Raw genomic sequence first — 15,010 nt, 5'->3', positions numbered from 1 at the left:
GATGGTTGGGTGGTATCACCAACTCAATGGTCTTGAGTTTGAGTAAACTCTGGAAGTTGGTGATGGACAGGGAAGCCTGGCGTGCTGCAGTCCATGGGGTCACAAGGAGTCAGACACAACTGAGTGATTGAACTGAACTGATAGATACCTGAATGGCTATTAAAGTATTATTTCCAATTTTGCATATATCTGACATTTCCTGTGAAGTTTCTTTAATATATAAAGCACTCTAATAGTCATAAGTTAAATATAACTAAAAAGATATCTAAAACTAAATATACTTGGAAGTTAAGCAATAGACTTCTAAATAATCAACGAATCAAAAAACACACAATGGAAATTAGAAAGCATTTTGAACTGAATAATAAAAATACATTTCAAAACATGAAATGTAGTTGCTGCTGCTGCTGCTGCTGCTAAGTCGCTTCAGTCGTGTCCGACTCTGTGCGACCCCATAGATGGCTAAATCCATACTAAGAGGGAAATATATGGAAAAGCTAAAAATCAGTAAGCTAAGTATCCATTGCAAAAACTCGAAAAAGAACAAATTAAGTCCTCAAAAGAGTAAAAGCTAATAAAGCAGAAAACAAACAAAGCAGGGGGGATTAACAACATCAAGGGATGGTTCTCTGAAGAGATTAATAAAACTGATAAACCCCTGATGAAGCTATTAAGGAAAAAAGAAAGAAGGTATAAATTTCAATGACATAAGGAGATCACTATAGATCCTACAGGCATTAAAAAATGCAAAGGAATATTATGAAGACTAACTTTGAAAATTTAGATGAAATGGACAAATTCCTGGAAAAATACAACTAACCAAAATTGACACAAGCAGAAACTGAAAGTCTAAACGGTCCTAAACTATTTTAAAAATAAAATGCATAAATAAAAATTTTACCACAAAGAAAACTCCAAGTCCAGACTATTCACCAGCAAATGACACCAAACATCCAAGTAAGAATTAATTTAAGTCTTAACCACACTCTTCATTAAATTCTCAAATAACTCCATGAGATAGATACCTATTATGTGACAGAGAAAGCTAATGAAAAGGAATGGTAATTTGCTCAAGGTCAGAAAGCTAGTAAGAAGCAAATTCAGGCTATCTGACTACAGAACTTGAACTTTCAACACCTTTTCTTGTGGAGAATGTGGTAGCCTGGCACCAAACATCACATTTCCACTTCCTTTAAGATACCTTCCTATGCTAAAGCTAGAAACCACATTTCCCAGAATCCCTAGAAGTCAGTTTCAGATGTGCTTTTGCTTTAGCTAACCAGATGGACTAACATGAGATTTGAAAGAAAGAAAGATGGAAAGAAGAAAGATCCATTTCTGCAATGTGTGCTAGTAAGTACAGTTCTAAAGACATTTGGATCTTCAGCAGCTTTAGCAGAGGTTCCAATGTTCACACTCTAATTTAGTGGAGAGTGAAAGACTGAGTAATGGAGCATGTGCGCACACACACACACATACACACACACACAGAGGCCGTACAAGTGTCAAACCTTTGCTGGTAGACACAGAACAGGCAAGGTGTACTTCTGGAGTCTACAGTTCCATAAACAGCTTCTTGATCACCAGAGATCACACACAATGTGAAATGATCCCAGAAAGAAGCTCAAGTTCTTCATTTTGGTAGCGGTAGCATCCCTCTTGGCAGGCCAGCTTTTGTGTTGTTCTGGGACTCATTCTTTGTAGGTTCCTTTAGTTCCTCCAAAGATTTTTTGAGCATTTAATTCCCTTTATAAAGCCCTTTTCCGCTTAAAATAGCTACACTTGTTTCTCTTATCTGAAAAGGAACCCTGACTACATAAAGGCAAACTGAGATCAGAACCAAGCAAGAAACCACACCAACTTGAATAATATACCTTGAGGGAAAAAATAGGCTTAAAATTTTTATATTATATAGAAGGTTTATAAGGTTGATTTTTTTAAATGGAACATCAGAAAAGTTGCCTCTCTTTGACTTGTTAGAGAGTTTCCTTTAAAAATAAAAGGGTGGGCTTCCCTGGTAGCTCGGTGGTAAAGAATCTGCCTGCCAATGCAGATGACATGGGCTAGATCCCTGATCCAGGAAGATCCCACGTGCCTTGGAGCAACTAAGCCCTGACATCACAACTATTGAGTTGTGTTCTAGAGCCCGAGAGCCACAAATACTGAAGCCTGTGAGCCCTAGAGCCAGTGCTCCATGACAGCAGAAGCCACCACCATGAAAAACCTGTGCACTGCAGCTAGCAAGTAGCCCCTGTTCTCCCCAACTAGAGAAAAAGCCCGCAGAGCAATGACGACCCAGCACAGCCAAAGATGAAATACATAAATAAAATTTTAAAAATAAATAAAAGGATGAATTGTTTTTAAAGGTTTTACCAAAAATACAGTCTTATTGTTGTCTATCACCTATGATTATGAGGAAGAAAAACACATCATGCGAAGAGTTGACTCACTGGAAAAGACTGATGCTGGGAGGGATTGGGAGCAAGAGGAGAAGGGGACGACAGAGGATGAGATGGCTGGATGGCATCACTGACTCGATGGACGTGAGTCTCAGTGAACTCCGGGAGTTGGTGATGGACAGGGAGGCCTGGCATGCTGCGATTCATGGGGTCGCAAAGAGTCGGACACGACTGAGCGACTGATCTGATCTGATCTGAAACAAAGCTTATTCTCAAAAAAAAAATTGTTATAAAGTGTAAAATGTAGATATTATAAATTGCCACAGACCTCGTCAATTAATGTCCAAAAATCAAATGCCTTTTTATACTAATTAAATTACTCTGACGTCAAGGTAATGACATTACAAATCACTAAGGTAAAAAGTTATTAAATCAACACATGTATAAAATTGGAAGAGGCTTTTATAGTTTAGTAAATTCCATGATCTACAATATGACAACAAGGTAATTCTCAAAGAAAGTAAAAAATATATTTAGAATAAATAAAAGGGAAAATTTATTTATATAATCTATACACTACTCCGGAGAAGGCAATGGCACCCCACTCCAGTGGGGCCTAGAAAATCCCATGGACGGAGGAGCCTGGTAGGCTGCAGTCCATGGGGTTGCTAGAGTCGGACATGACTGAGTGACTTCACTTTCACTTTTCACTTTCATGCATTGGAGAAGGAAATGGCAACCCACTTCAGTGTTCTTGCCTGGAGAACCCCAGGTTCGGGGAAGCCTTGTGGGCTGCCGTCTATGGGGTCGCACAGAGTTGGACACGACTGAAGCGACTTAGCAGCTTAGCAGCATACACTACTCAGTAAAGGTAATCATATGCAATGGAGATCAATTCAGATTACTACTGATTCAGTTATTTCAAGGTCATCAAAAATGTCTGCAGCTTTGTGACTTGAGAGGATATTTAAATTTCCCATCAAGGTATAATCTTGTCAGCTACCGCTTTTAGAATATTGCCTTCCAACCCCCTAAGTAAATAATAATTGCCTTCCAACCCCCTAAGTAATAATCAAATGGAATTATGGGGTGGGGTGGTGAAGGAAAATACTCAAAGTTCAGATATAAAAGGTTATATACCTTATAAATAAAGTTTGGGGTCTGAGCTAGAATTGTGAAGTCAAAAAGTACCTATAGAGAGCAGCTTTCAAAAATGACAAAAAACTAGATGTGAAAAAGGAATATAGCCTCTCTTTGCCACAGAGAATTCAGAAGGAACAAGAAGGCAATGAAAACCAGGTAGACAAAGTGAAAACATTCAGTTGTTTGAAAGCTTCAAAAAAAGAAATAAATGAAAATGTTTTCAACAATAACCAAAAAGGTGTTAACTCATTGGGGGTGGGGGTGGGGAATACTTTCACAAGGTATACATATATCAAATCATCACATTGTGTAGTTTACAATATGATTTGTCAGGTATATCTCAATAAAGCTGAAACTTTCAAATGGTGAATTTTTTTACTCTTAGAAAAATTCATATAAAAGCATCATTTTTAGGACTCAAAACTTTTTAGGAATTAAAATAAATCATAGATTTCTGGTCTTAACTTAAATAATAAAAATGAGCCAAATAAAAATATTCAGCATGGAATGGGTGTTAAAGTATTTAATCTCTGGAAAACTGTTATATTTACTCTTCGGAAGACTATTGATTAATAGTCTAACAAATTTTACAGCTCTGAGAATGTAAAAAGACACATGCTTTCACACTTGGAGCCTTCTAAACTTTTTATTTTCTTTGCTGCACAGTGAAAAGTTCATTTATTTCAAGGACTTCCCCACTGTTTCAGTGGTTAAGAATCTGCCTGTCAATGTTGCGGACAGGGGTTTGATCTCTGGTCTGGGAAGATCACACACGCCAGGAGGAACTAAGCCCGCCCTATAGAGACAGCCAACCGTAGCTGCTAAGCCAAAAATAAAGAAACTTTTTAAAGTCCATTTCTTTCAAAATAATTATTGGTGGAATATTTTGTTTTCAGATTGACAAGCTACATACTTCTAACTCAAGAAAACATTCCCGTTCACCATTTTTAACCTAAAGCATATTCCTAAATATTTTTAAGGAATCAAATAAAAACCAATTATTAATCTTAATAACTCAGAAACATAAAAAAAGAAAATCTCCTCCAGTCACTGATGTATATGTCAATAAGGTTTGAACTGTGGGGGTCAGGGGTGAGCATTACAATTTAGATGCTTAAGGTTAAAGTATGTTCCACAGAGCACACAAAAATCTATGTCATCTGTGACTATATAGCAGTATAAGTTTAACTTCAACAATGTGAAAAATCCTTATAAACACAACGATGTATAAAATTTAAAAAAAAAAGGAATGAAAGAGCACGAATGACCCTGTTCAGCTGCTACTGTAGAAAGTGATCCCTGCTGCTGCTGCTGCTGCTGCTAAGTCACTTCAGTCGTGTCCAACTCTGTGCAGCCCACCAGGCTCCCCTGTCCCTGGGATTCTCCAGGCAAGAACTCTGGAGTGGGTTGCCATTTCCTTCTCCAATGCATGAAAGTGAAAAGTGAAAGTGAAGTCGCTCAGTTGTGTCCGACTCTTAGCGACCCCATGGACTGCAGCCCACCAGGCTCCATCCATGGCATTTTCCAGGCAAGAGTACTGGAGTGGGGTGCCACTGCCTTCTCCGAAGTGATCCCTAGTGATGCCAATAAAACCCAATGAAGAGTCCATCACTCAACTCCTCACTTACATAGGAATCTAAACCACAATTCTCAGTGCAAGATCGATAGGCACAACCATTCCTAAGACATGGTTTCTTGGTGCCTGTTTGCCATTTTCTATCAAGGAACTGAGAGACATGAACAGGACACAAAACACAGCACATCTCTTGTAACTGACTCTGAATTAATGGGCCCTCTCTGTTCCCTCTATTAAATATTCAGACTGGGCCATGTGAACTGAATAGTGCCAAGGTGCTATTCCTGCCCTTCCCCACTGAGCTGGTTGCCAAGTTAATTGGCCTTTTTCACAAGCTTTTTACACCAGCTGTTCTTATTATTGTCATGCATTAAATATTAAAAAAAGTAATGAAATAATAATTATGAGGAGTGGTAATCATTATTCCATTTTATTTTTATGTTTCTTCCATAAAAGTTAAGTTGAATGTTTTGGAAAGATAAAGGTAAGTTTGCTTGAGAAGTTAAGTTGCTTAAAAGTTTACTACCAATTTCATTGTGGGAAGCCAGCTGTATAAACTTAGAGAACGAACTATAATTATTTAGGACAATTTGACACTCAGATTGTAGCTTCATTTTAGCATATGTATCATTTTCATGACTGACCTTTTTAACCAACTTTCTCAATTAGTCAATGAGGTGACAGGTACTCCTATTGTTTAGCATCTTGTTCTGGGAAGGATTTTGGTCACTCACATGGAATTGTTTTTCTGGTAGTCAGTGGTCTTCAATTTTTTCTCAAAAAAACAATTCTCTCTTTCCCTGACTATATTTCATCAAATACAATACATCATTGATTATAAGATTCAATTTTTTTCCTTCCTTCTGATGTTACATAGAATAGGCTGCCTATTGACTGGGATGCCATCAACTAATAGACATATCCCAATTTCAAAGATGTTATAATTAAAACTACACACCTGGGAAAAGATGAAAAGTGGTTTGAAAATCATCAGGTTCACTGGAAAAGAAGGTTAAATATAGAAGAGTAAAAACCCACTCAAAATTCTACCGTTTGGGAACAGCACATTTAAACATCCATCTATGCATATACATATAGCTATGAATAAGTTTTCAATGGCTCATACTATACATACTGTTTATATTTTTAGATTGCTCTCTTTGATACCGTAAAAATCAGTTTTCTGATAAATGTACTGTGATGATCTCACCTGGATGCCCATTTTACCCAGTACATAGCTATTTTTTTTTAATATTTATTTGGATGCAACAGGTCTTAGTGGCTTGTGGGATCTTTAGTTTCAGCATGAGCAATCTTTTTAGTTGCGGCATGCAAACTCTCAGTTGTGGCATGTGGGATCCAGTTTCCTGAACAGGGATCAAACCCAGGACCCCTGCATTGGGAGCAAGGAGTCTTACCCACTAGACTACCAGGAAAGTCCCCATAAGCTGTTTTTAAATGTTAAACATAAATCAAATTCTTTGTTAGGAAATCATAATAGGATTAGAAAATAGACAATTAGTTTATTCCTAACCCTGGAAAATAATTTCACTTTAAAATAATCAGAAACGGAAGAGATCTTAAAGAAATCTAGTCCCACTCCCTCATTTACAAATGAGGTACAAATAGGTTGCTCATCATCATAGGTAGATCTGGGACTAAAATCAAATTGTATTACATTCTATTCTAGAAATCATCCTGTCTCTTTCTGCATTGACAGTCAAACGTATATTACCTGCTTTAATTTAAATTGTACTATAAAATATTCCATTAATCGGATTCTTCAGCCAAGTATGCAGACGTCTAGGCCCTCTTATTCATTCTGTAGGTGGTTATGAGATGTGCGTAAGCATGTAAGGGTCACTACTACTTTTTCATCTGCTCTATATCCCGTCCTCTTGGGAAATGCCCCTCCCTCACTCTATGCAATAATGGCAGGGTTATTATTTTCCTTGCCACAGTGTGGGCTGATGACCCGGGTCAAAGTGCACAATTCTCCTAGAAACAGCAATTGGTTCAAACTTGGACTATTAGATTCGTTTTGGAGGAAATGATTTGGGTGTTAGGGAAAAGGGTTATTTCTTCTGGATCACTAGCTGGGTGGATGATGAAGTAGCTATTTTTGCCATCAGATAGTCAAACCCAACAAAGAAGAAAAAAGAACAATATCCACAGCCTCTATTGATATTGATCCATAGACTTCCAGACCTCATCTGATTCAAGTAGGCACTAGATTCAAAAGTCAGCAATTTATCATGTGACCTGGTATTAAATGATGAACTAGGTCAACCAGATTTTCTCTCCAAGAATATTAATTGTAAAATACAGAAAATATTGGACAGTTAAGGTAGAGGGCCATGAGATAGCACTGGAGCCCTAGTGGAAACACAGAATTGTGAGGAGAAAAAGGAGACATGAGCAGATGTCATAGAAAAAGCAAGAGAGTTTCAGAAAAACATCTATTTCTGCTTTATTGACTATGCCAAAGCCTTTCACTGTGTAGACCACAATAAACTGTGGAAAATTCTGAAAGAGATGGGAATACCAGACCACCTGACCTGCCTCTTGGCAAACCTGTATGCAGGTCAGGAAGCAACAGTTAGAACTGGACATGGAACAACAAACTGGTTCCAAATAGGAAAAGGAGTATGTCAAGGCTGTATATTGTCACCCTACTTATTTAACTTCTATGCAGAGTACATCATGAGAAACACTGGGCTGGATGAAGCACAAGCTGGAATCAAGACTGCCGAGACAAATATCAATGACCTCAGATATGCAGATGACACCACCCTTATGGCAGAAAGTGAAGAAGAACTAAAGAGCCTCTTGATGAAAGTGAAAGAGGAGAGTGAAAAAGTTGGCTTAAAGCTCAACATTCAGAAAACGAAGATTATGGCATCTGGTCCCATCACTTCATGGGAAATAGATGGGGAAAAGATGGAAACAGTGTAAGACTTTATTTTGGGGGGCTCCCAAATCACTGCAGATGGTGATTGCGGCCATGAAATTAAAAGACACTTACTCCTTGGAAGGAAAGTTATGACCAACCTAGACAGCATATTAAAAAGCAGACACATTACTTTGCCAACAAAGGTCCGTCTAGTCAAGGCTATGGTTTTTCCAGTGGTCATGTATAGATGTGAGAGTTGGACTATAAAGAAAGCTGAGCGCCGAAGAATTGATGCTTTTGAACTGTGGTGTTGGAGAAGACTCTTGAGAGTCCCTTGGACTGCAAGAAGATCCAACCAGTCCATCCTAAAGGAGATCAGTCCTGAATATTCATTGGAAGGACTGATGTTGAAGCTGAAACTCCAATACTTTGGCCACCTGATGCAAAGAGCTGACTCATTGGAAAAGACCCTGATGCTGGGAAAGATTGAGGGCAGGAGGAGAAGGGGATGACAGAGGATGAGATGGTTGGATGGTGTCACCGACTCGATGGACATGGGTTTGGGTGGACTCCAGGAGTTGGTGATGGACAGGGAGGCCTGGCGTGCTGCGGTTCATGGGGTCGCAAAGAGTCAGACATGACTGAGTGACTGAACTGACTGACTGAAGCAGATGTCATGAAGATGTCCCATAAGAAAGAGAAAAATAATTCATATCTCTAGTATTGTTCAGATTTCTCAGTTTTCCAGTTCTGAATGCTCACAAGATACAAATGGTCTGTTCACTTGAAACATATTTACTAAGAGCCTGAAAATGTTTAAAACACATGGTAGATTCAGTTATTACAGAAAAAGATTCACTTTCTCCCCTGCCCTCTCCAAGGAAAAAAAAAAAAAAAACATATTTTCTCTGCCCCCTTGACTAAGATTCTTATTTTGACCAACAGGATATTAGTAAATATTTAAAATATTAATATGTTTCAGTGGTTGTATTTGCTCTCTTATACCTCTGTCATCACCATGAAAACATGTTAACTAACTGATCTCAGGATTAGAGGCATGTGGACCAAGCATGCAGCCTAGAGCCACTCAGCTGATCGCAGCCTGTCAGTGGCTCACAAACAGAATAAATGCTCACTGTTGTGTGCAACAGCATGTGATGTATGTAATGGCGTTGCATACAACAGTATGTGTATGTATTAATATCCGATGGTGCGGTTATTTGTTACTCAGCGATAGCTCACTGATACAATACACTGAGGATAAGATTCTGTGGGCCACTTAAAGACTGTCCTTATTCTCAGGCTTTCCACAACACATAACAGTTATCTACTAAAAATTAACTACCCAGGCCCTGTGCAGAAGATGGAGGTTAATAAAATAACATCTTTCCCCGGGGAGAACTCCTATTCTCATGAGAACGATGGATTCTAATGAAATGGTCATAAAATAACGTGAAAAGGGGTTAGGCATAGAGTCACCTATGGGTCTAACTCAGCCCAGAGGAGTCAGCAGAGGCATCACATAAGAGGAGATTGACACAGAGATCTGAAAGATGAACAGTCATTTATTAAGTAGAGAAGAAGATAGAAAGACTCTAAGCAGTGAGCACAAATATACCAAAACATTAAATTTCCAAGTGTGAGGGGAGTTCAAATGGCAGCCCGGGCTGAAACTCACTCTTATGCTAAAGTAGACAGCAACTCAGAATGAATATAAATGACGGTCAACTAGAATTTTTACTAAGAATCATTTGTCATCATAATAAGGTTTGATTGATCATTTTTAAGCCTTAATTTACTATTTTGATAATTCAACTTTGTTTACTTCACTACAGAAAGTTCCTACAATAATGATCTATAAGGACATGCATTTTATTATCCTATAATACCATTTGTAACATCAACAGCAAAACCAGATCATGAATGCTCTGCAAGGGCTGTCAATGTGTCAGCAAAGAAAAGGTCTTTGAGTGTGTCATGACAGCATTGGAAGCCCACAGTATGAAAAGACGACTCCAGACAACTGCAAACAAAGTAACCCCCAAAATACTAAACACACAATCTCAAATAAAGTGGCAGTAGCTGAGAAACTCTTCTTCAAACACAAATCAGAAACGCAAAGTGTCCTACTGAAAAAAGGTTTCAGCAGGAAACCCCAGGCAGAAGCATAACATTGACGTATCAACAACAGATTTCACTTCAAGCACCTTGGCAAGGAATGTCAGTGATGTCAAATAAGAAAATTTTCACACTGGCACACCACTGAAGTTACCAACAACAGCGGCATCTTCTAAGTGCTAAAAGATAACCGCCAGTAAACAACACACAGAGACGCCAAGGATTTCACTGATCACTTCAAACCAGAAGATAAACAAGAAACTATCGCGTGGAAGAGAAGGGGTGGGCGGGGGCAACTCTTACAACTCCCTTGGCTCTCAGCTCCACGGAAGAAACCGAAGCAACACGTGCAACGTCACAGTCCCTACACAGTCAACCACGCTGATCACCAAAAGAGGGGCCAGATTTGGGGCTAGAAACAGGAGTTAAGAAGAAAGGAGAAGAAATCAGGGGAAGAAAGTAAAACAGAAGCAGAAAAGAGCAGTATGGGCTGCGGAGCGGCGGTTCCACCAACCCTACTGGCGGGCAAGAAGAAAAGTCCCTCAGATGCAGACTAATGTCTAGGAAGGAATCTTCTACTTCGATCGGAGTTTCCCAGGACTCAGCTTTGGCTGCCCCCTCCCTACTGATGCCTCCCTTTTTGGTGGGACCCGTAGGTGAACCAAGGGGGCGCTCCTCAGGCGGCTCCCGGTAAAATTTTGAGGGAACTCCCCGAGCTTCCAAGGGTAGAGGAGCTACAGATCGCTTGCGAGGGGAGTGGCCAGAGGCAATAGTGAATTAAGAGGGCTCTCCCTTACCTGCCGCAGGAGCTTCCACCGGGCGGCACCCAAGGACGCCGAGGCTGCGGGTCCCGGAGCGGCGCCGCTGTTTGCCTGGCCCTCGCCTGCAGTCTGCTCTGCTTGACCGGCTGCGGCGTCAGAGACTTGAGATTCCATCCCGCTAGAGCCTCTTATACCCGAGATCCCGCCGCCACAGCTCTCCCCTGCCAGGACCTGCCTACTTCTTCCCAGTCAGGACCTGTGACGCCAGGCCTCCCTCCCTCTGCCCTAGCTCCCGAGCCCTCCCCGAATGCCGCATTTCCGGTAGTCGCGTCTCCTTAGCAACCAGGGCAGCGCGACTCTCGCCACTGCACCATTTTGCTGGTGGCCATCTTGAGTGAGGGCAGACCAGAGGGTGCGAGAACTGTGGCAGATCTAGCGCGACCCTGCCCCTTTTTGTTCTCCTCTCTCCTGTTTCATCTCGAGTTCTGAAGACTAGCAAAGATCCAAAAGATTTGTATTTTAAGCAATAATGATCTCAGAAGGAGAAAAATCCATTTCTGACCACAATAAAGATGGTGGAATCTGCTTAGAGCTCGTGCTAGTTGGGAGTTACGTAGAACGCGTGCTGCAAACTAGCTCTCGGCGACACTGGGTAGGCAGTGGTTCTGCTAGCTGCAGAACGCAGACTTCGGCAGGACGCGGTCGAGGTGACAGCTGCACTCCTTCCTGAGAGCTCCGAGTCCTCTGGGCGTGCCTTTACTCCTTTCGGTATCTAGAGCCACGCTGACTTTCAATTTGCGTACGTACTAGGGGGCGTAGGCTGGGGGTCTCGTCCCTTCACCTCTTCCTCTCCCCATCCAGCCATCCCTCAGTCCTTTAGTCCTAGATTTTTGACCGATGTCACTTAACTGCGTGACACCTGGTACCACTCTCTCGCCTCGGATGCACAGGGAAAACGAATAGGTTCTCCCAGGAATACCCGTGTGTCTGCCCTACCCCCATCGATAACCGGCTGTCTTCTCCCTGCGGGTGGAAGATGGATGGATGGAGGCTGCCGGCAGGGATGTAGTCATTTAGAGCCTTTCTTTTATTTTCTCATACTTTATTTAATTTCTTTGTTTTTGCTGGTATTGGCTGCTCATTCCCTATTTCCACTCTCCTTTATTTTGCTACTTCGTAGCGGATCCGAGCTGTGGTAAAGCTGACGCAGTATTTTCCCTTTGCTACCCAGAAACATTTTGTGGAAGACTTTCATGACGACATTCAACAGTGTGCAACATATCTAGATATTTCCTGTCCAAAAAATGGTAGCTAACGGTTACTGAGTGGTTACTGCGGTCCGGGCACTTGATTAAGGGTTAAACATAAATTATTGTTTCATTCTTAGAATAGTTAGTGGGGTCATTATCTCTGTTTTACACACGAGGAAACTAAGCACAGGTGCTAAGTGCAGGAGTGAAGACCTGAACCCAGGTTTCTCTGACTTAACTACTCACTAGCCTTACTTACCTTGCTAGATAGGTTAAAAAGAACGGGCTTTCCAACAGAAGACCAATGGCATCACATTTCCTGTGTGCATCCTGAAGTGTTTTTTTGCAACTAAAGAGCTAATCCCGTTTTTAACATCAAAGTCCAGTTGTTTTTATTTGCAGATAGACATTCCTCTATCACTTTCTGTAGAGGTGACCTGGGGTAGTTGCTTAAACCTCCCTGAGCCACAGTTTGCTCACCTGTAAGATCAACATAATAGTTACTCTATCAGGTTCCTATGAAGTTTAAATAAATTAGATCAAGTATATAAAAGCATCTGGCATGTAGCAAATACTCAAATACTAATCCCTTCTCTACCTTTATTCAGTAATTAGTCTTTTCCAGTTCATCCTGCATATATTGGGTTGGCCAAAAAGTTCATTTAGGTTTCTCCATAACATCTTGTGAAAAACTGGAAGGAACTTTTTGACCAACCCAATACCTGAATTCTGTAAAATCAAAGCCGGTTTGCCTTTAAAAGCCCTCAGAGTTCCTGAGATGCCCCCATGAAGTCTTTGTATTTATTGCAGATTTTTATTTTGTTTTTTCGTTTTGTTTTGTTTTGTTTTTTAGTTTGCCCATGTGTGTACCAGAATGAGTGCTGCATAGTTTGAGCCTGATAAGATTGACCTTACTAAAGAGACATTTAAGTTACATCTGCCAAGAAGTATGACTTGAATGAAACTAACTTGTACAAGTTTTCAATACTTTTAACCTGAGTTATCAGCTGTCTGCAGTTATTTGTAACCTGAGGGGTCCACAGCCCCAAAGGGGAAAGTTAAGAACTGCAGATCTTAGATGCTCTGAGAACCCACACTGTACAGTCATCCCTATGAAAATCATTCATGTGCTGGCAGCCCCTAAGGGAGCGTAAACCAGGGACTTTGATACCATGCAGCAGAAGAGCAAATTGTTCCTCCAAGCTTTGAAGTATAGTATTCCTCACCTTGGGAAATGCATGCAGAAAGAGCACTTGAATCACTGTAACTTCACTGATCGTTATTACCATAGAATAAAATTGAAAAAATATCACCTAACCAAGTGTCTGCAGAATAAACCCAGGATCTCAGAGTTAGCAAGAAACATCCCAAGTCGGAACTTCTCATGTAAGGTATGGACTGTTTAAATTAACCTCTGTGTAGGCCTTTAAGATTAATTTTAGATTAAAAATAAAGAATGGGTAGGAGATCAGTTACTAATTTTTTCAGTAAATCTGGTTTGATTTTTTAAATGGTCAGACTCAATTGTCTGTAGTCATATGTAAGTATAAAAGAATATATATATTTATAGAGCTCTAATGTAATATGTAAAAATGTACATTTATAAGAAATGATTCACCTTAGGAATTCCTTCCTGTGCTACCAGTGCAGCTCAAAGTATAATTTGCCTTCTAAAATTCCTGGGCTGTTATAATAACTCTTAATAAAATCTAATAATATGCTGTTTTATGAATCCCAAATTAGTAAACTTCAGTGAAAACCACTTAATTGTGCTACTTCTCTGTTAAAAATTGAAAAAAAGATTTGCATTCTTGACCACTGTATTATTCTAGAAGATGCTTTCGGACCATTGTGCTCTGGCCAGACCCCAAGCCATGGACCTGACCTCAACCTTGAGGACCTATTGCCCTTGTATGTAGAATGAGCACATTTCCTCCGTTGCCCCCGACAGTCCCAGTCCACACTGTCCATCTGTAGTTATTGACAGTGTCCCCTTTCCTCCCAGAAGTGCCTCAGGTTGGCAAGTTGTGTGCTCATCCTAGTTATTTGAGTTAAGCTGCTGGTGCTGTTGCCCCTTTGACGTGACCTCCCCTACCGCATACTTGCTATGTCGTTAGGTTCCTTACATTGCATTTAGGAGTGATATTCTTGCAATATTTTAGCGTATTTTGTTATTTTTGTATTTTAATTTCTAGTTTCATACTAATATTTTTCGTCTCTTTTGACTTTTTTATTGTAGTAGAGTATATGTAACAAACTTTTCCATTTTAACCATTTTAAGTGTATAATTCCATGACATTAATTACATCACAGTGTTGAACAGCTGTTATCACTATTTCCAAAATCCTGTTGTCACCTGAAAAAAATATACCTAGAATTCCCCACTCCTGCCTTTACTGAACCGTGGAAACCTTTCATCTACTTTATGTCTCTATGAATTTGCCCATTTTAGATAATTCATATAATTGGAATTGTATAATATTGTCCTTTTGTGTTTGGTTTATTTCACTTACATTGTTTTCAAAGTTCACCCATATTGTAGCATATATGCAAATTTGTTGCTTTTAGTGGCTGAATAATACTTCTTTTATAAACCACATTTTATTTATCCGTTCATCTGTTGATAGACACTTGAGCAGCTGCTTCTGTTTATAAAAATGATTTTTTAATCTTATTTTACTCAATTCTTCTGGCTTTTTGCTTCATTTTTGTTCTTTTATTAGCTCATATTTATTTATTTTGGGGCATTTTTGTTGTTGTTTGCTTTCAACTTTTTAACCTTAGTCCTAGACTTCTACTCTTTACATTTTGGTCATCCAAATTTTTCTTTTTATAGCATCTTAGTTTAGTTTAGCACTTTCCTTTTTTAC

At 39.8% G+C, this 15,010-nt stretch overlaps 2 protein-coding genes across 7 annotated transcripts in view; one reads left to right on the top strand and one right to left on the bottom strand.

The window, feature by feature from the left end:
* Window positions 1–11,186, bottom strand: part of CAMKMT (calmodulin-lysine N-methyltransferase) — a 421,278-nt gene extending 410,092 nt beyond the window's left edge. For 2 of the 3 annotated variants that reach the window (XM_061432237.1, XM_061432239.1), the window contains exon 1: window positions 10,927–11,185. In XM_061432237.1, the coding sequence (XP_061288221.1) occupies window positions 10,927–11,064 (138 nt within the window). In that variant the 5' untranslated portion in view covers window positions 11,065–11,185. Of the gene's footprint in view, window positions 1–10,926 lie in introns of all 3 variants that reach the window. The other variant, XM_061432238.1, reaches the window with a different exon arrangement.
* Window positions 11,187–11,519: 333 nt separating this feature from the next.
* PREPL (prolyl endopeptidase like) overlaps window positions 11,520–15,010 on the top strand; it is a 38,237-nt gene continuing 34,746 nt past the window's right edge. For 2 of the 4 annotated variants that reach the window (XM_061432232.1, XM_061432231.1), the window contains exons 1-2: window positions 11,520–11,689; window positions 12,994–13,531. In XM_061432232.1, coding sequence (XP_061288216.1) covers window positions 13,313–13,531 — 219 coding nt within the window. In that variant the 5' untranslated portion in view covers window positions 11,520–11,689; window positions 12,994–13,312. The remainder of the gene's footprint in view (window positions 11,690–12,993; window positions 13,532–15,010) is intronic. The other 2 variants (XM_061432235.1, XM_061432234.1) reach the window with 2 other exon arrangements.

The sequence above is a fragment of the Bos javanicus genome, chromosome 11 (assembly GCF_032452875.1).
Source record: "Bos javanicus breed banteng chromosome 11, ARS-OSU_banteng_1.0, whole genome shotgun sequence".
In the NCBI taxonomy this organism is placed as follows: domain Eukaryota; kingdom Metazoa; phylum Chordata; class Mammalia; order Artiodactyla; family Bovidae; genus Bos; species Bos javanicus.
This window is presented reverse-complemented; position numbering and strand designations above follow the sequence as displayed.